Raw genomic sequence first — 24,948 nt, forward strand, 5'->3', positions numbered from 1 at the left:
TTGGGGAAGCCGGGTCATATCTCCTGTGGACCGTCCCACGTTCCGGACTTGGCCCAATGCACCCTCACGGTGTCCGTTCACTGGCGACTTTATCCTCCTGTTTTTCTGAAAACTGGTGATCACACCGAGAGGCTTGATCCGATTCAGATTTTTTTAAAGGTTTGTTTTATTTATTTTGAGAGAGAGAAAGCATGAAGCAGGGAGGGGCAGAGAGGTGGGGGGGGGGGTGGGGAGAGGGAGAGAATCCCAAGCAGGCTCCCCCCTGTCAGTGATGAACCTGGCTCGAACGTGCAAACCTCGAGATCAGGAGCTGAAGTCCAAGTTGGTCGCTCAACCGACTGAGCCACCCAGGCGCCCCCAGATGGTTTTCGTTTTTTGCAGGGAAGGAGCGGAGGGTGAGCTCCATGGATGGTGGGGCCTCCCGTCCACTCACTCAGGAGCCCGGAGGAGCTGTTGCCTTTCAGTGTTAGGACTGGTGGGGGCTCCTCCCTCCCCTGGAAAATTCCTCCTCGACCTTGCACTTGATTTTGGCGGCCGCAGACAAGCATAGCCTGGCCCTGTGATGTACGGTTAGGGGACTTTCATTTCCGAAGAGAATCTTTCTTTGAAAGCAGGGAGAGTGAGAAGAGTCGGTGCTCGCCAGGGTGTATCCGAGATTCTGGCCAGCCCGGTTTCGAAACCTAGCTCCTCTCACTTCCTAGCTGTGTGACCTTGAGCGAGTTACTTCACGTCTCGGGGCCTTGGAATCTCCGCCTGCACCACAGGGCCGCTGAGCGCACCGACCTCACCCGGTGGCGAAGATAGAAGGAGGTTAGCAGACCACGTAAATGCTGCGGTTGGGGCCCAAATAAAGAAACCCAGGAGGACCCTGGCAGGGCTGAGTCCGGACGAGCCAGGCCGGGCTGGACTCAGCCGGCCTCCTCCCGAGGGGCCTCCCGGGCCAGCGTCCCAGCAGTCACGTGGGGTGGGAGGTGGGGCGCCGGGCACACCTGGCTCCCTAAACCCCGCCACCCCCCACCCCCACCCCCCTACGGCTCGGGGAGGCCAGGTAGAGCCTGGGCGGGGTTTTCCGGACCCGGGTGCTGGAAGGTTCACACTTCTGAGTGAAGGGTCGATCTCCGACGAGGGAGCACCCGATCTGCTCGCGGAGCAGCCCCGTCGTCGGCCCCCGGATTCCTGCGGCCGGAACCAGGTGAGAGATGGCGAGGTGGGGCGGGGGTGTAGGGGGAGAGGCTCTCCCCGACCCGCTGCGCGCTGGCGAGAGCGCGCGCACGGGGCCGAGTGCTGGGACGCACTTGAACTCAGGGATCCCCTCTGGGATGCCCCGCCCCCGCCCCGGGGTCTCCGCCAGCAGAGGGTCCACCCCTCGCCGCCCAGGAGCCCACCTCCTCCGCACCCAGCACCCCAGTCGTCTCATCTCCCCGTGAGCCCCAGCCGCCGCCCCGCTCCGCTCCCCTCCCCTCCCCTTCCTTCCCTGCCGATCGACCACCTGAGCCCGCACCTCCCTCATCACCTCCACTCTCCCCTCCCCAGCCCCAGGCCACCAGCTCCCTCCCTCCCGTCACCAGTTTCCTGGAGCTTACCTAAGAATCACCGTGCGGGGCAGGGCCTGCTGTGCGAGAGTTTCCTGTTCGCCTCTCCCCGCCACCCCCCACCTCCACCTCCTGCGACCTCGGGGTCGCAGGACCCACCCACAGGACCCAGGGGTCCTCAGGGTCCCCGAGGCTGCTGCCACCCGCACCTCCAGGCCCACCGTGGCCCCAGGGATCCCTGGCTCCCGAGCCACCCGCCCCTCCCTCCATTCCAGTCCTGGGAATCAAGTCGAGGACTTCCAGGTGGTGGCCTCACATTTGTGCCCCAAGCTCTTCCCCAAAGGTGTGCTTACAGTGCGAATTTCGGGGGTGGGGTGGGGGTGGGGGGAGACGGGGTTATTTCTTGGTGGCGAAGCCTGGCTGGGTGGAGGTGGAAAGCCCTGGGAGGGCGGTGAGCTGGGGAGGTGCAAGGCCAGCTCTGGGTGTGGGGACAGATGGGCGGAGGCTTGGCACCAGGGGCCAGGCTCCAGAGGGGAGAGGACGCAGTGGGCCAGGCTTAGTCTGGGGTGAGAGAGCCAGAGAGAGCGCTTAAAAGGCCTTCTGGACAGATAGCAGTGGCCCCATTTTCCCGAGGGACCTGCAGGCTGGGCTCCTCCTTCGAAGTTGGGGCTCCTTCTGTTGTTCTCCAATCCTCCTGCCTCCAAACGGATGAAGGAAGGACTCTTGACCTTTCCTCTTGCCCCTCCCTCCTTGGATGATGGCCTGAAGGGCCTGATGCCGGTACAGGGACTGAGGACAGACACAGGGACTGAGGACAGACCCAGAGATGGACTTTCCGATCCCCCTGGGATCCCACTTTCCAGAAGCTGGCTGCTGGCATTCCCCAAACTCTCCCCACAGATGTCAGAGGGGCAGCTGCTCTCCCTGTCTCCCTGTGCCCAGCTCCCCGTCCCAGCCCTGGCCCGGGCTTGTCCCCCAGGCCCTTCTCTGGCTAGTTTCTGAGCCTCTTTTTTTTTTTTTTTGAGAGAGCCAGAGTGGCAGAGAGGGGCAGAGGGAGGGAGAGAGAACCTTAAGCAGGCTCCAGCACGGAGCGGGAGGTGGGGCTCCATCCCCCCGTACCGAGTGAGGAAGAGGGGAACCACCAAGGAAGCTGAGAGACGGCAGCCACCGTTCTAGAACATTCTGCCTTCCTTTTCACCCAAACAAAGCTGGCCTTATTGTCTTTCTGTCTGAGGGAAACAAATTTCGAGGGCACATTCAGGGCCAGCCCAGAGACGAAGAGGTGTGATCCTCACGGTCATTCTCCCAGTATCCTTGACAGGTGGAGGCCCACGTTCCTTCTACATACATTTCCCGAGCACCTACTGTGTGTCCAGCCCTGTTTCCGAGGGCTGCGGGACAGAGGTCAGAGCTGGACTGAGTGCTGCAGATCCTTTTCTCTCTCTCCTGTCTCTCCCTCTCTCCGTCGCTCCTGTGGTTTTCTATTCCTGTCTGTCTCTTTCTCCCTGCCTCCGTCTTTCTCTCTGTGTCTCCGTGTCTCCTTGTCTGTCTGTTCTCCTGCTCTCTCTGGCTCTGTCCCTGTATTTCTCTCCAGTTCTTTCTGTCCCTGTCTTTTTCTTTTCCGGTCTCTTTCTACATCTGTCTCTTCCCTCCTCCCTTCCTTCCTCCCTTCCTTCCTCCCTTCCTTCCTTCCTTTCTTCCCTCCTTCTTTCCTTCTCTCTTCCCTCCCTCCTTCCATCCTGCCTCCCCACAAGCATTTCCCTGGGCCCGCGTTTTTCCCATGTCCCGTGCTTGGCAAATTCGCAACCAGACAGAGGAGCTCTTCAAAGGCTCACAAGCTACTTGGAGGAAGGAAGAGAGAAGCACCCAGAAGAAGTGGGAAGAAGGCACTGAGGCCACTGTCCCTCCTCCTACCTTGGGTGTCCCCTCTGTCCCCAGCTTCCTCCTGCTTCCCAGTCCCCAGAGAGTTCCTTCTACCTCCAGAGTCAGGGCCGGGTCTCGAGGAATCTGGTTGGGATCTGGACAGGAATGTAAGGGCCAGTGGCCTTGACGAAACCGGAGCCAGGGAGCCATCAGGGGGGCACAGTGATGCTTTCCATCTCTCCCTCAACCTTTTTCATCTCAGGGTCCAGTTCACTGTGCTCATGGGTTTCTCTGGTCCCTCTTGGATATGGCTCAACATGGCTGCACGCGGGCTCTCACAGGCCCTTCAGCCGTGGGGCCCACAACCAACCAGCCACCCTCCCTGTGTTTCTAACTTCAAATTCCCAAGGGAGAGACTCTGCTGGATACAGACGCGTCTCTTGAGCCCGCGCCCATGCCCACACAAGGGCCGCCTTGGACCAAAGTCAGATGATGCCCTACTGGCTGTGTTTTTCTTTTTTTTTTTTTTTTAAATAAAGACACCATTGCTATTGGATTACGGCCCACCTTAGGATGACCTCATTGTAACTCGGTCACTTCTGTAAAGACCCTGTGTCCACGTAAGGTCCATATTCTGCAGTATCAGGAGTTAGGATTCCAATACGCCTTTTGGAGACAGACACAACCCAACGCATGGCACACAAGGTCTATGGGTTGAGTGGGCAAAAATGCACTACCTTCATACAGTCTACCCCTTGACTGCCATCACACGTATGCTTCATCTCATACCCCCAACTCCATTTAAAAAAAAAAAAAATCAGGGGTGCCTGGGTGGCTCAACTGACTAAGCGTGGGACTCTTGATTTTGGCTCAGGTCATGATCTCACAGGTTCGAGCCCCGTGTCAGGTGCTGCCCTCACAGCGTGGAGCCTGCTTGGGATTCTCTCTCACCCTCTCTCTCTCTGCCCCTCTCCTGCTCGCTCTCATTCTCTCTCTGTCTCTTAAAATAAATAAACACTAAAAAAAAAAAAACCCACAGAAATGGGGGCGCCTGGGTGGCTCAGTTGGTTGAGCGTCCGACTTCGGCTCAGGTCATGATCTCACAGTCCGCAAGTTTGAGCCCCGCGTCGGGCTCTGTGCTGACGGCTCAGAGCCTGGAGCCTGCTTCAGATTCTGTGTCTCCCTCTCTGCTCCTCCCCTGCTCATGCTCTGTCTCTCTCTGTCTCAAAAACAAATAAACATTAAAAAAAAAAATTTTTTTAGCCCAGAAATAAAAAAAAAAAAATCAAACATTAACCAGGGCAAGTAGAATCACACACACTCACCCACTCCTCAGAGAGACAGCCCCCGTGGTCAGCTCAAGCCACCGTATCTACATCTGATGGTATGAGGTCACCCTAGCTCATCCCAGAATTCACAACCTCAGGAAGAAATTCATTCCTCTTGTAGGTCTGTTCCCATCTCAGCCACACGGAGCAGGGCTCTTTGCTTTGAATGTGATCATCTTTCAATAACTGTTTAAATAAGTTTACATATTTATTTTGAGAGAGGTGGAAACAGCACGAGCAGGGGGGAGGGGCAGAGAGAGAATCGCAAGCAGGCTCTGCACCGTCCGCACAGAGCCTGACGTGTGGCTCGAACTCCCGAAAAACCGTGAGATCGTGACCTGAGCTGAAATTAAGAGTTGGATGCTTAACCGACTGAGCCACCCAGGCGCCCCCTGTATGTGATAAGATCAAAAGGTACTGTTTTAATGGTCAGAAAGGTGAAGTTGCTTCCCAGAGTCACACAGCTAATGAGCGTGGGAGCCTGCCGTCAACAGCCTGTGATCAGAGTGTGTCCACTGAGTCATGCATCCTCTCGGTCACTGTGTGAAGCCTAGTCCGTGTTGGGCTTAGGGAACAGAGGCTTTATTTACACTCGGTGGCAATGAGGAAGGGGCCTGATCCGGAACTTTTGAGCAGTAAGACTGAGCATCTGTGGAGCTGTGCAATGAACCTTAGTCAGTAAACCCAGCCTCCCTGGCTCCTTGCCTTTCAAGTTGAAGGGGGCCAGAGGAGATTGTATCATCCAGGAGTCCATTTCTGGCTAGGCTCAACATCTGGTAACCCAAGGGGCCCAGACAGACCCCCACCTGAGTTGGTTCAACCCAAATCCAGGCATCTAGTTGGCAAGCCTGACTTTCTTCTAGAAAGATAATGCGTATGGGGCGCCTGGGTGGCTCAGTCGGTTAAGCATCCGACTTCAGCAAAGGTCATGATCTCACAGTCCGTGAGTTCGAGCTCTGCATCGGGCTCCGTGCTGACAGCTCAGAGCCTGGAGTCTGCTTTGGATTCTGTGTCTCCCCCTCTCTCTGCCCCTCCCCTGCTCATGCTCTGTCTCTGTCTCTCTCTGTCAAAAATAAATAAAAACATTAAAAAAAAAAAGAGAAAGATAATGCAGATCATCTTAATGGGCTATGAGGGTAGCAGCGATTAAGAAACAGGGATATTGTTGGGACGCCTGGGTGGCTTGGTCAGTTAAGCGTCTGACTTCGGCTCAGGTCATGATCTCACAGCTCGTGAGTTCGAGCCCCGCGTCGGGCTCTCTGATGACTGCTCAGAGCCTGCAGCCTGTTTCAGATTCTGTGTCTCCCTCTCTCTCTGCCCCTCCCCTGTTCATGCTCTGTCTCTCTCTGTCTCAAAAATAAATAAATGTTGAAAAAAAATTAAAAAAAAAAAGAAACAGGGATATTGCTACATTAGGTCCAGTGCCAACTTTTATCAGCTATATATAATTAACCATAAAGGACCATATCTACATAGCTTCTGGCACCTTCCCAGCTTCAACCAGGTCACACCCTGCTTGATTTCCCCCCAGTGTTCTCTTCTTAATGGCCACTTGCTTCAGTACTTTGACCAAGGAACACAAACTGTGGACCCAATCAACCAGAAACCTTTCGTATCTAATCTACCTTCGCAGACAGTCTCCAGGATATGCTCTGATGAAAGCCTGCTCATGAGGAAGAGTTTTAAAAAGAGTGGGTGGGAACCTCATATTCACAGGGGAGGGAGAGGGAAGTCTCTGGGAGAGCTGGGGGACCAGAAGGCGCTTCATTCCTTTGACTCCTCCCATATATCCCCATTCCCGTGATTCCAAGCCCAAAGTTGATCAGTGACCAAACCTGGACTTCCACTGTGGCCAACAGGCAGCAGGTGTGGCTCCAGCTAGACTGCAGAATGGCAAAGCCCATCAATCACTTCTAGGGGCAATCTTCCAACAATAAAGCGTTAACCGTGATAATCCGGAGCAAGGCTTGTTCTGCTTTTCCTTCCTGGCGTCCAGTCATAATGGGGAGTCAGAACCAGTTCACTCCCTGGTTTCCTTTCCTTTCAGCTGTTTTGCTAACGCTCCATAACTGTATCTCCAAACCCCTGTCCCGTCTGGGCCTTATTTTAGTTCTAGGGGGTCCCAGGCCAAGAGCCTGATTAACCACTTCCCTCTTCGAACCATTGCATGCCTCCATAGTGAAACTTCCATCAAACCCCTAACCAATGGGTTTTGGAGAGGCTCTGAGTTTGGCAGGCCCACCCAAGAGCCAGGAAGGCGGCCCACCTCACCTCCATGGGGACGGCAGAAGGCCCTTCCGGATCTTACCTTATGTACTTCTTCTCCGGTTATGCGTTCGTATCCTTTATAATCAGATGAGTTCTGAGTTCTGTGAGCCATTTTGGCACATTATCAAACCTGAGGAGGGAGTCGTGGGCACCCCCAGTTCAAAACTGATCAGTCAGAGATGCGAATGGCTCAGGACTTGGCATCAGTATATGAAGTGAGACGGAACTCTTAAACCCATTGGATCGGATCCCAAGTCCAGGAAGGCAACGTCAAAATGGAATTGAATTGTTGAACACCCAGTTGGTGTGAGGGGAGAAAAAACAAACACTCACCTGCCAACTGCCTTCTGACCTTCAGGTAAAAATATTCAAGAGAGAGAATTGGCCAACTTATCTTTTTATTTATTTATTTATTTATTTGGAGGGGGGGAGAGTTTATGAGCAGGGGAGGGGCAGAGAAAAAATCCCAAGTAGGCTCCACACTGTCAGCCCAGAGCCCGATGAGGGGGCTCAAACTCACGAACCGTGAGATCATGACCTGAGCTGGGATCAAGAGTCAGACGCTTAACCCACTGAGGCACCCAGGGGCCCCTGGCCAACGTGTCTTTCAGAGCCAGCCTTACAAGTTGCAATTTTGCCAACAGATGGCAAAGCCACCGTGGAACCAGGCGTTTATCTTCCGTTCAGTTGGTGGTGGCGACGAGGGCAGGCAGGTCAGGTGGTGGAGTTTGTGATGGGTTGGGCAATTTCCTTTCAAAGGGACTATGGATAGGCAGGGCATGCAAGAATGGACATCTCTAGAAACCGGATCCCGGTCGGTAGAAGGTCTATACACTTGTCCTGCCCATATATACACACCCATGGAAGTATATTCAGTCTATAAACACATTGAAACATACAACGTGTATTTACATTATGTGTGTGTGTGTGTGTGTGTGTATGCTCACTGTATACATATTACACACCCTATATGTACATAACATATACACACTCACACAACACAACGCACACCTGTCCCTTGTATGCACACAAATTCACACATACCTGTATGTGTGCACAACGTATGCATACTCGGGTGAATGCACACGGCGTACTCCTTTCGACCCGGATAAGCAGGAACGAATGAATCCGATGGAAACACACTCCCGAGACCTGCCCCCATACACGTAACTGAGCACTCACGCTCATCTACACACAGAGTGACCCCCCCACCCCTGCACGCACCCTCCCCCCACCCCCCGCGTGTCTGCGCGCACCCCTCCGGGGCCGTCACCCCCTGGCCTAACATCCCCGGCTCTCCCTTCCCCGACAGCCATGTTCAGCGTCCAGGCGCCCTTCTTCTTCTCCATGGGCCATATCCTCCTCTTCGTCTTCACGGCCTCTACCATATTTCACCTTCAGCAGCGGCTCGCGAAGATTCGCCCCAGCTGGCAGTTCGAGACGCTGGTGTGGGCGCCCGCGGAAAACTCGACGACGCCCCGGCCCCGGGGCGGCATGTTCACCATCAACGCCCAAGGGCGCCTGGGGAACCAGATGGGGGAGTACGCCACCCTGTACGCCCTGGCCAAGATGAACGGGCGGCCCGCCTTCATCCCGGCCGAGATGCACAGCGCGCTGGCGCCCATCTTCCGGATCAGCCTCCCCGTCCTGCACCACACCGCGGCCGGCAGGATCCCCTGGCGGAACTACCCCCTGAACGACTGGATGGAGGACCGCTACCGCCACATCCCGGGCGAGTACGTGCGCCTCACCGGCTACCCCTGCTCCTGGACCTTCTACCACCACGTGCGCGACGAGATCCGGCGCGAGTTCACCCTGCACGACCACGTGCGGGAGGAGGCCCAGGCGTTTCTGCGGCGGCTGCGGGTGGGCGGGCGGCGGCCGGGCACCTTCGTGGGCGTCCACGTGCGCCGCGGCGACTACGTGCACGTCATGCCCCGCGTGTGGAAGGGCGTGGTCGCCGACCGCGGGTACCTGGAGCGGGCCCTGGGCTGGTTCCGGGCCCGCCACCGCGCCCCGGTCTTCGTGGTCACCAGCAACGGCATGGCCTGGTGCCGCGAGAACATCGACGCCTCCCGCGGCGACGTCGTGTTCGCCGGCGACGGCGTGGAGACCTCGCCGGCCAAGGACTTCGCGCTGCTCACGCAGTGCAACCACACGGTCATGACCATCGGCACGTTCGGGATCTGGGCCGCCTACCTGGCGGGCGGGGACACCATCTACCTGGCCAATTACACCCTCCCGGACTCCCCGTTCCTCAAACTCTTTAAGCCCGAGGCGGCCTTCCTGCCCGAGTGGATTGGGATCTCGGCAGACCTGTCCCCGCTGCTCCACCACTGATGGTGGCCGGCCTTCGGCACCCCCCCCCCCCCTTCGCTGGCTCCCCCGAGACCAGCTGCCCGAGGCCCCAGGGGCGTCTTGTTCCGTGGGCCAGGACCCTTCCCTCTCGCACCGGGACGCCCGAGAGGCCGCAAGAAACCCAAGTCGCCACCGACTTGAAATAGCACGTTTCTGTGTCCCACGCAACAAGAGCGGTGGGGCACATCTCTGGGGTTCGTCGAGGCAGCGGCTCGGCGATGTCACCGGGAACTCCAGTTCCGTCCATCTTGTTCAACTGCCATCAACTCCTCTCAGACCGCTCCCCACCCGTACCCCCCACCCCCATGATCCCAAAACGGCTGCCACATAACCGGCTGTCACATGCGGGCAACCTCTTCAGGAGGCAGCCAAAAAGTGGTCCGTTCTTCGGTCCCTTTTGAAGAGTGAGGGACGCATTCCAAAGCCCTCCTGCAACTGCCCCCCCCACCCCCCCCCCACCCCCCATAGCTCACTGGCCGGAAGTGTATCACATGCCCGCCTGACCCAACACAAGGCCAGGCGAATAAGACCCTGGGATTGGCTTAGCTGCAAATCAATAAATCTTTGCCCCCTTCGGCCGGGGTGTTGATCAGCCTCCTCTGAAGGATGTGGCGGCGGACAGGAGGAAAAGCGGGGCGCTCTTACCGAGGAGGAAGGACGCAATGTACGTACGGAAAACAGGGAAGCCTTGAACTCGGTTGTCTGCTCCCTCCACAAAGCCGCCTGGCCAAGGAGGCAAGCGCGCCTCAAATAGCGCGGACAACCACCTCTCCAAGCCGTGTCCTTGGCCTGGCTCATTTTTTTCTAGTTTGCCCGGAACGGGGTGGGGGTGGGGGTGGGGGGACCTTTCCCCCGGTTTCCGAAAGAGCGCCGCCCTGTTGGCCAGTCGCCGGCGTGCGTCCCAACACCCCCGGGGCCCCACTTCTGCAACCCTGGCTTCCCAGGGCCTGGGACGATTACTGTTGAGAACTCCGAGCGCAGCATGGCTCAGTGGACTTGAAGCGGGTCCATCTGTTCCCTCCGTAAACACTCGTGGCGGTGGAACCTCGCTCGGATCCCCGCCAGCGAAGGCGGGGTTGACAGAACCTAGCGGCCGACGTCTGGATCGCCTGCGTGTGTGGCCGGTCCCCCAGGACAGCTTGGACTTCCGCCTGGAACATTCCCTCATCCGGCCGCCATCTGGGTGTCGGAAGCCACCATGCTGTGAGGGGGCCCAGGCTCGCTCCGAGGCCACGCGTAGGTGCTAACAATGAGCGGTCTTAGCTGGGGTCAACTTCAAGTCCTTCCGCGTAGGCATCCCCCAGGATTCCACCTGTGACCAAAGAGGTAATGGGGGAAATAGAGAGGTCTAGACTCCAAGGGCTCAACAGAGACTCCTCGGGCCTGGAGTTCACAGGTTCACAGCCCGGAAAGAGACAATCTGATGCCTCAATCAGAGTGATGTTTGAGCCCAGCACTCACCGCGGGCCAATTGCAGAGAGGTCACACAATACAGACAAGGCCACCGTATTTGTAAGGGAGTCGGTCTGAAAAGGAAGTAATAAAGGAATATAAGGACTGGGAGGCACCTGGGTGGCTCAGTCAGTTGAGCATCTGACTCTTGATTTTGGCTCAGATCACGATCCCAGGGTCGTGGGATGGAGCCCCACGTTGGGCTCCGCCCTAAGCATGGAACCTGCTTGGGATTCTCTCTCTCTCTCCCTCTCTCTCTCTCTCTCCCCCTCTGCCCCTCCCCTGCTTGTGCATCACCCTCTCTCTCTCTCTCTGAAAAAAAGAAAAGAATATATATGTAGAGAGAGGAAGATGCTCCAAAAATCAGTACATAGGGAAAAAACGTTTACCACTATTTCAGTGGCTGAAGCCAATCAAGTGGCCACACCCAATTTCAAGAACAATCCACCCATGCACCCCAGAATATTTGTGCTCTAATAGCTACCTCACATCCTGCAGGCCTTCAAGGTCTCTCTAGGGGGTTCTCTTGGAACCCTTTTCTTTTGACTTGGGACTCATGCGATGGGGTGCCACGATTCTTAGTATGCTAATAGCTCTCTGCCTCAATAACTCTATGAACTCATTCAAATTCCCAGTCTGATTTTTAAGTTTTTATTTGTGATTTTTCGGTAGTTTATTTTATTTTACTTTACTTTATTTATTTTCAAGTAGGCTCAGGGCACCCGGGTGGCTCAGTCGGTTAAGCGTCTGACTTCGGCTCAGGTCATGATCTCGCAGTCTGGGAGTTCGAGCCCCGCGTCGGGCTCTGTGCTGACAGCTCAGAGCCTGGAGCCTGCTTTGGACTCTGTGTCTCCCTCTCTCTCCCTGCCCCTCCCCTGCTTATGCACACACTCTCTCTCTCTCTCTCAAAAGTAAGCATTAAAAAATACAAATAAAAAATAAAAAAATAAAAATAAAGTAGGTGCCACACCCAGCATGGGCCTCGAACTCATGACCCCGAGAGCAAGAGTTGAATGCTCTACCAAATGAGCCAGCCAGACCCCCCGTCCCTCCCCCGGTCTGATTTTACACAGCTTGAATGGGTGATGGTTTTTGGATTGGGTTTCGGTCTTTATTTTTTATTTTTTATAATATTAAAAAAAATTTAATGTTTATTTATTTTTGAGAGCGAGACAGAGAGAGACAGAGTGCAAGTGGAGGGGCAGAGAGAGAGGGAGACACAGAATCTGAAGCAGGCTCCAGGTGGCTCAGTTGCTTAGGCATCCAACTGTTGATCTCGGCTCATGCCATGATCTCATGGTTCGTGGGATCGAGACTCGCATCAGGCTCTACACTGATAGGGTGGAGCCTGCTTGGGATTCTCTCTCTCTCTCTCTCTCTCTCTCTCTCTCTCTCCTTTTCTCTGCCCCTCGCTCACTCGCGCACGCTCTCTCAGAATAAATAAGCAAACTGAAAACAATCCTAAATGAATTTGTTTATAAATTTGGCATTCTCCCTTTTAATGCACATTTTAAATGCATGGGGGTGGTGCGTGTTTCACATGCTGCTAAATTAAACAACATCATGGTTAGGTGTCATTTCCAACAATGGCCATGAGGACATCTCCCCTCCATCTCAACCACCCAAACCTTCCCCGGCCCATCCCTGATCTCAGTAAATGGCACTGTCCATTTACTTGAACCCAAACTTAACTTCTTCTTGATTCCTCTTTTCACACCCCATCCACCTGCAAGTTCTGTCAGCTTTACCTTCAAAATATACCCTGAATCTGACCTTCTGTCCCTCCTCCACCGTCGCTACTCTGTCCAGGTCACCATCACCTCTGCCTGGACATCTGCAAAAGTCTCTTAAAAACTACGGGTGCCTGGGGGGCTCAGGTTATAATCTCACGGTTCCTGGGATTAAGCCCCTCATAGAGCTCTGTGCTGATTGTGGAGACTGCTTAACACTCTTCCTCTCTCGGGGCTCCTGTGTGGTTCAGTCGGTTAAGCGCCGACTGAGGTTGTGATCTCGCAGTTCATGGGTTCGAGCCCCGCGTCGGGCTCTGTGCTGACAGCTCGGAGCCTAGAGCCTGCTTCGGACTCTGTGTCTCCCTCCCTCTCTCTCTTTCTCTCTCTCTGTCCCTCCCCATTCATGCTCTGTCTCTCGAAAATAAACATTAAAAATAATAATAATAAATCTTAAAAAAAAAAAAAACATTCTCTCTCTCTCTCCTTCCGCCCCTCTCCCGCTCTCTTGCTCTCAAAAATAAATGAATTAATTAAAAAAAAAAAAAAACCCTAACTAAACAGGGGCGCCTGGTTGGTTCAGTCGGGAGAGCAGAGGACTCTTGCTCTCAGCGTTGTGAGTTCAAGCCCCACGCTGGGCATAGAGCCTACTTGAAAAAAAAAAAAAAAAAGCGTAGGTGTGTAATTCTACACCACAGCCATGAGAAAGGTACGCTATAAAATGTCTATTAAAATATGCCTTGAAGAATGAATTTGACAGTGGACCAGTGAAGTGATGGCAGAAGTGAGGCAAAGAGACCAGTGAGATTACCAGATTTCTTTTTTTTTTTTTAAGTTTTTTTCAACGTTTATTTATTTGTGGGACAGAGAGAGACAGAGCATGAATGGGGGAGGGGCAGAGAGAGAGGGAGACACAGAATCCGAAACAGGCTCCAGGCTCTGAGCCATCAGCCCAGAGCCCGACGCGGGGCTCGAACTCACGGACCGCGAGATCGTGACCTGGTTGAAGTCGGACGCTCAACCGACTGCGCCACCCAGGCGCCCCGAGATTACCAGATTTCAAGATTGACCATAAAGCTAAAGTTACCATGACAAACTTGTGCTGGCATAAAAGCCGGACAAATGGGAGCCAACAAAGAGCCCAGAAATAGACCACATATATACAGTCACTTCATCGATTGATTGATTTTTTTTTTTTTTTTTTTTTTACGGTCACTTGATTTATGACGAAGACGTCAACACAGTTCAGTGGGAGGATAGAAGAGCTTTTCAGGGTGCCTCGGTGGCTCAGTCAGTTGAGCATCTGACTCTTGATTTTGGCTCAGGTCGTCCCAGGGTCCTGGGCTCTAGCCCCGCATCAGGCTCTGCACGGAACGGGGAGCCTGCCTCAGATTCTCTCTTCCTCCCTCCCTCTCTCTCTCTCTCGCCTCCTCTGCCCCCTCCCCTTCTCCCACATTTGAGCACACACTCTGTCTCTAAAAAGAGAGCTTTTCAAGAAATGGAAGCAATCCAGTATCCTTATAGAAAAAGTGAACCTTGATCCCTTCCTCACACCATTCACAAACATTAACTCAAGATAGACCACAAAATGTGAAAGCTAACAGCACAAAGCTTCTAGAATAAATGACCTTGAGGTGGGCAAAGGTTTCTTTTTATTATCATTTTTTAAATTTTAATGTTTATTTATTGGTGAGAGAGAGAGACAGAGCACGAGCGGGGAAGGGGCTGAGAGAGAGGGAGAGACAGAATCCGAAGCAGGCTCCAGGCTCCGAGCTGTCAGCTCGAACTCACCAACTGTGAGATCATGACCTGAGCCGAAGTCAGACGCTTAACCGACTGAGCCACCCCGGCGCCCCTTATGTTACTTTTCTAAAAGTAATCTCTACACCCAATATGGGACTCAAACTCACAACCCCCTAGATCAAGAGTCACATTCTCTACCAGCTGAACCAGCCAGGCGCCTTGGTTTCTTAATGAATACACACACACGCACAAAACCCCAGTAAACTGATAAACTGGGCAAACTAATAAACAGAAAAACTAGTAACCTGTACATCTTCCTAGAGAGCCCACACTGATTCCCAGTTCTTTTTTTTTTTTTTTTTAATTTTTTTTTCAACGTTTATTTATTTTTGGGACAGAGAGAGACAGAGCACGAATGGGGGAGGGGCAGAGAGAGAGGGAGACACAGAATCGGAAACAGGCTCCAGGCTCTGAGCCATCAGCCCAGAGCCCGACGCGGGGCTCGAACTCACCGACCGCGAGATCGTGACCTGGCTGAAGTCGGACGCTTAACCGACTGCGCCACCCAGGCGCCCCATGATTCCCAGTTCTTAACTGCAGTAGGCTCATAACATACTTGATGGATAGTCTAGTATAGAATTTTTTTGGGGGGGGGTTGTTGAGCACACACATCGGTCTCAGTTTCCTCCTATCCTGTATCTTACACCGTAGATGACGTCATACCACCCTCATTCTCCAGATTTTTTTTTTTTTTTTTTTTTTTTTTTACATGAAATCACAGAGGTGCCTGGGTGGCTCAGTCGTTTAAGCGACCGACTCTGGATTTCAGCGCAGGTCATGATCTCACAGTTCGTGGGTTCGAGCCCCCAGTCGGGCTCTCTGCTGTCATCGCAGAGCCCGTGTCTGATCCCCTGCCTCCCTTTCTTTGCCCCTTCCTCCTCTGCTCATGTGCACTCTCTCTCAAAAACAAACAAACATTTTTTTAAGATAAATTGATAATTTTGGCAATCTGTTGACTATATCCTTGGTCTTTCTCCCGTGCCTACTGAGATGGTATAGGAGGATAACGTGGTTCAGGGGCTCCCCATTCCTGTGCCCCACTTTGGTCCAGCCCTCTCTCGCTGGGGGCAGGAGAGAGCAACAGAATTGTCTGGAGAACGGCTGAGTGACAGGCGGTGGGGAGCGTGGGGCCCACGCCTCTCTCTCCGGCTCTGGGGTAAACATGCACACTCTACCCAAGCCTGTGCAGACAGATGGGAGAAGCCTCGCCGCACCCCTTCTGGATCTTTCCAGGACTGAAGGCACCCCTTTCCCACCAGTGTTCGGCCGGACACAAAGGCTCCTGCAGCCCCCGGCTGCCACCCACCTTTTGTTCCAGAAGCCCTGACCTCACAAGGTTCCCCCCACCCCCACCGCCCCGTGGCCACGCCCTTCACACCTTCTCCAAGGACCGCAGTCCTCCACACCGGTCCTCTGGCCACCCTACCCATTCCCCTCGGCTCCTGGTACTTTCTAGGAGTCACGGCCCCTCTGCCATGAATATACCCATCACCCTGCACTGAAACTCTCTCTTTGCAAATGTCTGAACCTCCCCAGAGCAGACAGCGAGGCTCTTTTTTGTTTCAACGCAGGCACAGGCTGTGGACTCATGGATCACGTTTAAAGCCCCTCTCTGACACCTCCCCGTCTGTGTGACACGGCGGGCCGCACCCCCCTCCTCTGGTCTTCCCCGATCTCATCTGCAAAGTGAGGAGGACAGATCCTCCCAGATTGCTCGGAAGACACCAGAGATCGCCTTCCCGTCACGGTGGCGAGCGCCAGTCCCCTCGCCTGTCCTGTCGTGACTCTTGAACGCCCACCAGGGTTTCCAACACTGGCGAACTAGAATTGTTGACCAGCAGCTAATAACGGTGGGGGACACTTATCAGCGTGGCTCCCACGCCACGTCCAGCTCGTGGGAACTCTCAGGGCACCTCTCATCCGCACTGGGCTGGAGTGCCACAAGAGCACACTGACAGCAAGGCAAGGGGAAGTCGCCGGCTCCGGGTCCCGTCGCACGTAACTGATCTCACGGTCCTTTTCCACCCGCAGTGGACACAGCTGGTGGCGGCCCAGGCGCCCTCAGACAGATCCCTCTTCCCGGTCCTGGGCACCCAGCCCCCAGCTTCTGCGTGCTTTATGCATCCATTCTGCCTTTTTATTTCCTGTTTTTCTGGTGCTCTGGCCTCTTCGGCTTTGTGGACAGTGCGGGGGGGGGGGGGGGGGGGGGGAACTGCCCTTCCTAGGGCTAGCCACTTCCTGGAGACAGTAAAAGACTCACCCAGGAGTGTGCTTTTCATATGCAAACTAACCAACCCCGAGCCCAGACTCACAACCGCTTCCTTTTTGAGCGCCTGTACTCCAGGCCACTGTTCCCCAGCCTAAACACCCCAGGATCAGGTTCCAGACAACCAGGGAAGGGGGGGGGGGGGCACACCTCAGAGCCAGCTGAAATTTATCCAAACTAGACAACCCTGAGGCTGCTTACCCTGCCTCTCCGGTTCCTTCCCTGGGAAACCACAGGAAAGACTTTTGCCCAGGGTTTCCCTCCCCCTCCCCCACTCGGCCTCCTGACTGACCCTGGCCCTTGCCCACGTGGCCTGGTGTGGCTTGGCACGCCCCCTTCTCTCGGGATCCGTGAGAAAAACAGACGGTCTTTTCAAGGAGGACAACAAAGGATCAGATCGTCCTGATCTGCCCGGCTCCGCCACACCTAAATAATACGAAAACCTATGCTTGAAAACCTACGCTGGAAAAGACGTTGTTTAAAGACAAACATTAGAAAAGAGAAATGTAAGGGGCGCCTGGGTGGCTCAGCCGGTTGGGCCTCCGATTTCAGCTCAGGTCATGATCTCATGGTTTGTGGGTTTTCTGTGCTGACGGCTCGGAGCCTGGAGCCTGCTTTGAGTTCTGTGTCGCCCTCTCCCTCTGCCCCTCCCCTGCTCCCACTCTGTCTCTCTTTCTCTCTCAAAAATAAATAAAAAAACATTTTTTTTTAAATAGGGGCGCCTGGGTGGCTCCATCGGCTGAGCTTCTGACTTCGGCTCAGGTCATGATCTCAGGGTTCATGAGTTCAAGGCCCCATCGGGCTCTCTGCTGTCCGTGCAGAGAGACCACTTCGGATCCTCCGTCCCCCCCTCTCTCTCTGCCCCTCCCCTGCTCGCGCTCTCCCTCTCTCTCAAAAATAGTGAAAAAAAAAAAAAGAAAAGAAAAAAATGAATAAAAAATGAAAATGAAAAAAAAAAGACTGTCTCTCTCTTGGGACACCTAGGTGACTCAGTCGGTTAAGCATCGACTTTGGCTCAGGTCATGGTCATGATGTGGGTTGGAGCCCCGCAACGGGCCCTGAGCTGATAGCGCGGAGACTGCTTGCGATCCGCTGTCTCCTTCTCTCTCTCTCTCTCCCCCTCCCTGACTCGCACATGCATTCTCTCTCTCTCTCAAAAATAAATAAACGTTAGAAAAAATTCTCTCTCTCTCCCCCGCTCCCACTCTCTCTTAAAAAAAAAAAAAATGACTGCAACCCCAAAGAATCGCCTTGCTGAGCCACTCAGTGGAATTGTGAGTGATCATAGTTATTATTTTGAGACTCTAACTTTGGGGATGGCTTGTTATTCAGCAATAAAAAGGGGGGGGGGCGGATCTCCCTCAGCTTCAAAAGCCTAACTCCCTTGGCCTCAGGGTAGGACAGACTGAAGCTTAATTTATCCTCCAGAGCTCCCCACGGGGCCCAGTTGAGGTTGGGACGTCACCTGACGTCACACTCTTGCGAATCTTCCCCCTTCTCTGTCCAGTGTCCTCTGCTCCCTTTTGGTTTCTCCTCAGAGCATTTATCTCATGAATCAGGGGGCACATGAGTCTTGTCTCGGGCTCTTCTTCCAAGGGAATCTGACCTCAGACAGGACACGTTGATATTCTCACTTCCAACCGGAAGCCAAGGGTCTGGCTCCCCATTCTCCCTCCCGACTCTTCCTTGACCCTCTCCTTACATCCCGCAAGCACAGACCACCTTCCAGACTCCCCAGCCCCAGGGAACCATCTAGTAGGTGGCACAGAGGGGGGGGAGGGGGGGGAAGAAGGTGGGAACAAAGACATCATGAGGTCTCTGAGGGAAGGAGCAAGCAGTTTGTTGGCCCTGGCCAGCAGCAAAGGACACGGACCACACAGCCATGGAGGAGATCATACGGAGGTCAGGTAGACAAGAGTCTGGCCGACGGCATGTCAGCAGCCGTTCAGGGGCCACGTGGGGATGAGAGTGTTCTCTGATTCTGTGTCCATGGTGGGAGGGGCTCTGCAGGTTGTCCCCCGCCTTCCTTGGGAGTATGCCTCTGTGACTTTCCCATCCCCACCAGTGCCCCCTCCTTGGAAGCCCCAGAATCCATCACCACGGATCGTCCAGCAGGTCCCACAGCCGGGTGCCACTGGGGTCAGATAAGTCAGCAGAGAAGACGCTGGGGGCTGGGGGACCACAGCCTAGCAGAGGACCCCCACTCAGAGCCTCCAGCCAGTCCAAGGAATCCGTGGGGCCCCTGGGAGAGGGCGACGGGGAGTTTGTGGGGGACGGGAGCGAGGAGGAGAAGACAGATGAGAGGCCTTCAGAGTCTGGGGAGGGGGACAGCACGTCGAAGGAGCCGGGGAAGTCCAGGGGGATGGGGGGCAGCTGGTCTGCAGAAGGAATGGAGTGTGAACTTAGGCAGGCAGAGATCCGGACGCCACTCTGTTAATCCTCGTTTCCAGACGTCTAAGTCCCCAACCTCTAGGACCCAGGACTCCAGACCCCAACCCCTTCCTCCTTGGACTAGGAGTCCAGAACCTCAGTCTCCTCTTCCCCAAGTTTGACTCGGGGCGCCTGGGCGGCTCAGTCCGTTGAGCGTCCGACTTCAGCTCAGGTCATGATCTCACAGTCCGTGAGTGCGAGTCCTGCGTCGGGCTCTGTGCTGAGCGCTCGGAGCCTGGGGCCTGCTTCGGATTCTGCGTCTCCCTCTCTCTCTACCCCTCCCCTGCTCGTGCTCTGTCTCTGTCTCTGTCTCTCTCTCTCAAAAATAAACAAACATTAAAAAAGATTAAAAAAAAAGTTCGACTCTTACCATCGGGCTCCATCTGATCCTCCAGGATGTCATCAATGCCCCGGTTCGGAAGTAACTGCGGGACGGGCAGAAGCGGCGTGAGCCTGGGACCCGTCCCGATCCTGATCGAGACCCCTAACCAGCTCCCTCTCACCTGCGCCCTGCGGATGGCTTCCTGCAGCTCCTCCTCCAGACTCGGGGCCGCCGTGGATGGTGCCGAGGCAGGGGTCAGCGCCGGAGCCCGCGCGGGAGCCGGCGCAGTCGGCTGGGTTTCCGCGGCACGTGGAAGAGGCGGAGGGTGACAGCCCCGGCCTGACTTGAGCTAGAACCGCGGGGAAGAGTTCCCATAAGCCACGCCCACTGGACGCAACCCCACCCCCCCTCGCAAGCTGTGGCTCCACCCCCCCACCCCCCGCCGGTCGCATCCCGGCCCTGCGCTCACTCATCGACCACCCTATTGGTTTCTCTTCCCTTAAGATCCGCCCACTACGCTCTTAACCACGCCCCCACACTTCATTGGCTATTCTTCTTTCGACCGCCCGCCCCCGTCCCGCTCCGTCTTCTCCTCACTGGTCCATACGCGCGTGGCCCCGCCCTCACCGAGCCCGGCCGCCGGACTGCTCCCAGAGCCTTGGGCCTGAGGCGCGGCCAGGGAGCGCTCGCGGGACTGTCCTCGCGTCGCGGCTTCGGCCGCTCGCGGGGCAGGGCGCCGCCGCGCATGCGCTCCAGGAGCATCGACTTAGTCCCCGACACCGGGAGGCCCCGCAGGCGCAGCTGCTGCCGGAGCTCTGAGACCTGGGGTGGGGGAGCGGGGAGAGGCCTTGCTGGGAGGGCTGCGGGGCGAGGCGGGAGCTGGGGCCGGATATTTGCAAAACCGCGAGAAGAGGGACGAGAAGACGGACGGGGTCTCCAATGGGGCAGAGACTGGGGGCTCAGACTTATGGGCATCCCCCCCACCCCCGAAGGAGAGGGCCAGCCTGGGAAGTACTCCCCATACTCACCGTCAGCTCCTCCAGTTTAAGGGTCTGAAGTTCCAACTTGTGTGGAGAGGGCGAGGCGCTGGGGACTCCAGGCGGGGAGGGAGTGAGGGGGATGGGCTTCATCCTGGTGGTAGTCGTGGGGGTGGGGGAACAGAGGTTAGACGGGGCGGGGCGGAGAGAGAAAGGGCATCCGGGGGTCCTCAAAGACCTGGGGCGGGGGGGGGGGGGGGGGTGGGGCGGTGTGAAGAGGAAGGAGAGGGCCCAAAGTTCTGGGTCTCCGACGAGGCTAGTCCCTGTGCATGGGGAGCAGGAACCGGAGGCTCAGTGTCTTGGGTCTGGAGCCAGGACTCCTGGAAACTGACGGGAGAGGGACCAGGAAACTGGGAGAGGAAGGGGCTGGGGGCTAGACTCCCCTGCTCTTGGACTCTGGGTTCGAGTCCAAGATGCTGCGGGCCTGACTTTCCGGCAGAGAACGAAAACGGGATGCATACCTGGGAGGTGGCCGCTGGGCGTTTGTCCCTTCCCACAGAGGTGGTCCAGGGGGACCCAGAGCCAACATTTTGGCCTGGGGGTCGACCCTGGACCCTTGTCTCGGCCCCGGGGGCACGTACTGGTGGTATGTCAAGTTCCCCTTTGGCTTGGGCTCTCTCCAATGTTGGGAGATCTTAGGAGACTCCTGTAAAAGCAGGTGTGATGTCACATGCTTCAGCTCTGTGCCCCCTTTCCTGCCCCAGAGCCTCATGCAAAGCAGGGCGAGCGTCAGTCAGCTCAGCCCCGCCAGAAAGGAGCCAAAAAGGGCAGCAGCAAAGAGGACCAATGCTATAGACTCTCGGGGGTACTTCCCTTCACTCGGTGGAGACTCACCTTCAGGGACCTCCAAGGGCCATATTCAGATTCAGGGAGCAGGTCCCCAGGACTGAAGAGGAAAGGAGTGGGACCCGAGGGCGAGGCTGGGGCCAGGGCAGGGCCCGTAGCTGAGACCCATGGATCTGGATCCAAGTCTGAAGAGGTGGTGAGGGACCCCGAGACGCCTGCAGATAGCAAGCCAGGCAGGGAGGAACAAGACTGTGTGGGAAGGAGGGCCCTGCAGGCCACAGCCCCCCACCGCGGGCGTGAGAGGGCGGGGCCAAGGAGTGAAACCCCAGGAGCCTGCAAGGCAGAGGTTCCAGGGACCCAGACTTTTATATTCTCAAGGAAGGCAGGAATCGCGTCCTTAGTCACCAAGGGGTGTGATGGCTGCGAATCGCAGCTTTCTGGGGTTCTGCTGGGACAGCCAGCACTCCTGGTTTCTTGAGGAGAGAGAGAGAAGCTGAAAGCCACATCCTGAGATGCATAATGTGTGCCAAATGCGGGGCCTGGGATGCCTGTCTTCTCCAAAGAAACGGGATCTGGATTCACGCGTTTCATTGGGGCGGGAAAAGCCAGAAAGCGGGAAGCGGAGCTTTTGGGGGTAGGGTGGCCAGGGACCTGTGTTCTTGGGTCCTCGGGAAAGGACGGGATCGGATTTCAGTGTATCCCTGGCAGAGGGACTGAGGCTCGGGAACCAGTGCAGGAGATCTGGCCGCTGGGCCCCAGGGGAGTCTGGCCACCATCCCCTCCCTTGCAGGGCCCACACTTACTTGGGTCCTGATACCGTCTGTGGATCCGAAGCTGGAGGACTGCGGAGGAAAGAGGGAGGTGGGAGGGGAAAGGCGGGAAGGGAGTGTCCAGGAGCCTGGCCTGGCGGGGCGCCGCGCCCAGCCCCCTTACACTCCCCGGGGCAGGCGGGTGGGTGGGCTGTCAGCCCGGTCCCTTTCCCGGGCCTCCCGCCTGCTCCTCGCTCCCAGCCGCAGCCCTTCTGCGACCAGGAGCCAGCCAGCGTGCAGGCAGGAGGCGGCCCTGCCCCCCCCCCCAGCTCCACCGGCCCCCCCTTCAGGAGCACGTACCCACCCAACTCAAGGCACCATCGCCATCTTGGCCAGCCGGACCCGTTTGCACCCTCGCCGCCTCCGGTCCATGTGCTCGAATCTGCGCAAGCCCACTCCCTCCTGCGTGCCCCTGGGCCTCCCCACAGTCGCCCCCTCTGTAGACGCCTCTCCCCTGGCCCTGGTTTGGCACGCACGCCACTTCTGTGCACTCGTACCCTGTGGCACTCTCCATCTTGGCTCACCCTGTCCTGGCACCCACCCAGCCACACTGACACACTTCCCCGCACACTCAGGATCTGGCTTCCAGCTTGGGAGCAAGGATCCCGCTCCGTCACGTTCCACGTGCACTCCCCGGCACCCCCTTGGCTCTTCGGTCACTGGCGTCTTCGCACCCACCCAGCCACGGAAGCACACTCGTTCACACGCGCATTTCACCCTCCGCGCGCCGCGCGCGCAGGAACTGACATCCAGCGCCACTCACTTGCCCGCTTTCTGTCTGCACTGGGACCTAAAACACAACCCGTGACGCTTTCGCCGCCTGACAGCTCGCTTGTCCCCTCACCCACGCTGCTCACGCCAAAGTCCCCAGTCTGTGTACCCCGTCCACTTTGCACACCTGTCAATTTCAGCTCCTGTTCCTTCGCAGTACCCGACTCTCCACACCCACCCCTACCCGCCCACCTGCTCCTCAGTGTTTACGTGAACATTGTATTGGCCGTTTGCACGCTCGCTGAGCCACCAAAAACTCATGCCCTTTGCTGGGGCCTCCTTTCTGCACAAGTGACCTTTTGTACAGAGGACACGTGCCTTGTGGGTCCCATGGCCTCCTTCCCACCTGACCCCCCCCCCCATACACACTCCCAGAGTTAAGAGTTCTCAATCCCAGGGGGCGCCTGGGTGGCTCCCTCGGTTAAGTTCAGGTCATGATCTCACGGGTTCGTGAGTTTGAGGCCTGTGTCTGGCTCCGCGCTGACAGCACGCCTGGGATTCTGTCTCTCTCTCTTCCCCCCCGCCTTCCCCCACTTGCTCTCTCTCTCAAGAATAAATAAATGAACGTTAAAAAAAAAAAAAAGAGTACTCAATCCCGGGGCCCAGAAGACTCCTTCCCTACATGCACAGAGAGAATCCTCTCACCAGATCTGAACTTGGAGCGAATGATTTGGGAGCGCTGGGAGGAAGCCGCGAGGGTCATTGCCAAGGCTGTGATGGTGACCTGGACTGAGGCGAGGGCAGGGCCCCCACAGGAGGCAGGGTCAGAGTGGAGGTCAGGAGGCTGTCCCCGCATGCGAACGCAGCAGGGAAACAGCTTAGGGATAGGAGAGGACTTGAACCATAAGCTCTGGATCCTGGGGGGTGGGAGGGATCCAGGGGCTGGGAGCCCAGACTCCCAGGTCTGAGGGAGAAGGGGGTTGAGGGCCCCAACTCCTGGAGCCTGGAGGAGGAACGGACGGGATCTCTGAAAGGAGACCCCCCCCCCCCCCCCCCCCCCCCCCGGGTCTGTGAACGGAGAGGGAAGAAAAGGGGGTGAAGAGACAGAGCTCAATCCTCTGAAGGGACTGGAATCCAACACCCTTGATCTAGAGGGGAAAGAGACCTGCTAGGCTCCTGGGGAAGGGAAGGGTCTCTGCCACCTGCATTTAAGCAGGGAGTGGGTGGGTGTCAGCCACTATGGTCTGTGAGGAAGGGACTGGGACCAGAGAGGTGGCAGAAGGGTTAAGGCGGGTCCCCCCAGCCCCACCCCAGGGGCTTCTCACCAGGTGGTCTCCGGCCAGTAGTGCTCCGGGGCGGGTTGAGTCCCCAGGTCAAGGCTGGAGGCCGCAGGCTCCGCCCCACCAGCCCAGGACCGCCCAGGACACCCCTTTGTAGGGCGAGCAGGAGCCTGTGAAATGGGGCGGGGCAGACAGAAGCTCCGCCCGTGACCCTGAGAAGGGGCGGGAGCACGGTCTGGGTGGCACTGGGGGAGGGGCGAACGTCGGGGTTCCCCGAGTCTCTCCCTCCTCCGAGGCCTGGGGCTGTGGGGCTCAGGCTGGGCAGCGGCAGGCGGACTGACAGAAGCAGGTGCCTGGAGAGGGGCGCCGGGTGAGCAGCGGGAGCAGGTGGTCGCGACCCGGCCCTGCGGGCAGGTGCCACCTGTCGCTTATTTTTTCCCTGACGCAGCAGCGGGAGTCGGATTTAGGGGAGTGGAAAGTTCAAACCGGAGCTCCGGACTCCTGGATCTGAGGGAGGAGGGAGCTGGGGATCTGTACGCCTGGGTCCGAGGGAGGAGGGGGTTGGGGCCTGGACTTCTGGATGTGAGGAAGGAGGGAGGCCAGAACCAGGACAAGGGGTGTTGGGATTCGGCAGTGTGACCGACGGGCAGAAATGTCCAGATGATGGCCGGGGGACCCAGACTCCCGGGTCTGAGGGAGAGGAGGGCTGGAGTATGGCCTTTGGGGTCCGAGGGAGAGATGGCTGGTTCCCGCTGGCAGGACCGAGGGCCTGATACCTGGCCGACCCAGCTTAGGGTTCTGTCCTGAAATGCGTTGCGAGGCCCCAGGGCTCCCGGTTTGGATTACAAGCCCCAGGGCAAGCTGAGGCCGTGGCTATAAATACCCCCGGGGCCTCGGCAAGAACTCAACGCTCCAGTCGAGGAACCTGGTGCTCTAATCCGCAGAAAATCATCATCGCCAGCGTTCCCAAGTCTTA

General features: G+C 56.6%; 2 protein-coding genes across 8 annotated transcripts; one reads left to right on the forward strand and one right to left on the reverse strand.

Moving 5' to 3' along the window:
• Positions 1–1,055: 1,055 nt before the first annotated feature.
• Positions 1,056–10,912, forward strand: FUT2 (fucosyltransferase 2 (H blood group)). Of its 2 annotated transcripts, none has more exons than XM_086690311.1 (2): positions 1,056–1,192; positions 8,304–10,912. In XM_086690311.1, the coding sequence occupies exon 2, from the start codon at positions 8,306–8,308 to the stop codon at positions 9,329–9,331; it is 1,026 nt and encodes a 341-aa protein (XP_086546437.1). In that variant the 5' UTR covers positions 1,056–1,192; positions 8,304–8,305; the 3' UTR covers positions 9,332–10,912. The 2 variants fall into 2 exon arrangements, with proteins under 2 accessions (XP_086546437.1, XP_086546439.1); XM_086690313.1 differs by lacking the exon at positions 1,056–1,192 and adding an exon at positions 4,920–7,349.
• On the reverse strand, positions 9,482–24,831 carry MAMSTR (MEF2 activating motif and SAP domain containing transcriptional regulator). Of its 6 annotated transcripts, XM_086690305.1 has the most exons (10): positions 24,018–24,831; positions 23,398–23,481; positions 21,976–22,014; positions 21,221–21,645; positions 20,848–21,032; positions 20,378–20,480; positions 19,977–20,171; positions 19,531–19,698; positions 19,398–19,452; positions 18,422–18,975 (listed from the first exon to the last, which is right to left on the reverse strand). In XM_086690305.1, the coding sequence occupies exons 2-10, from the start codon at positions 23,453–23,455 to the stop codon at positions 18,692–18,694; spliced, it is 1,512 nt and encodes a 503-aa protein (XP_086546431.1). In that variant the 5' UTR covers positions 23,456–23,481; positions 24,018–24,831; the 3' UTR covers positions 18,422–18,691. The 6 variants fall into 6 exon arrangements, with proteins under 6 accessions (XP_086546432.1, XP_086546433.1, XP_086546431.1 ...); XM_086690306.1 differs by lacking the exons at positions 18,422–18,975; positions 24,018–24,831 and adding an exon at positions 9,482–10,661 and having other exon boundaries at positions 23,398–24,011; XM_086690307.1 differs by lacking the exons at positions 18,422–18,975; positions 24,018–24,831 and adding an exon at positions 9,482–10,875 and having other exon boundaries at positions 23,398–24,011.
• Between the last annotated feature and the right edge of the window lie 117 nt (positions 24,832–24,948).

This window comes from Puma concolor, chromosome E2 (genome assembly GCF_028749965.1).
Source record: "Puma concolor isolate L17-30 chromosome E2, mPumCon1.1.hap2, whole genome shotgun sequence".
NCBI lineage: Eukaryota > Metazoa > Chordata > Mammalia > Carnivora > Felidae > Puma > Puma concolor.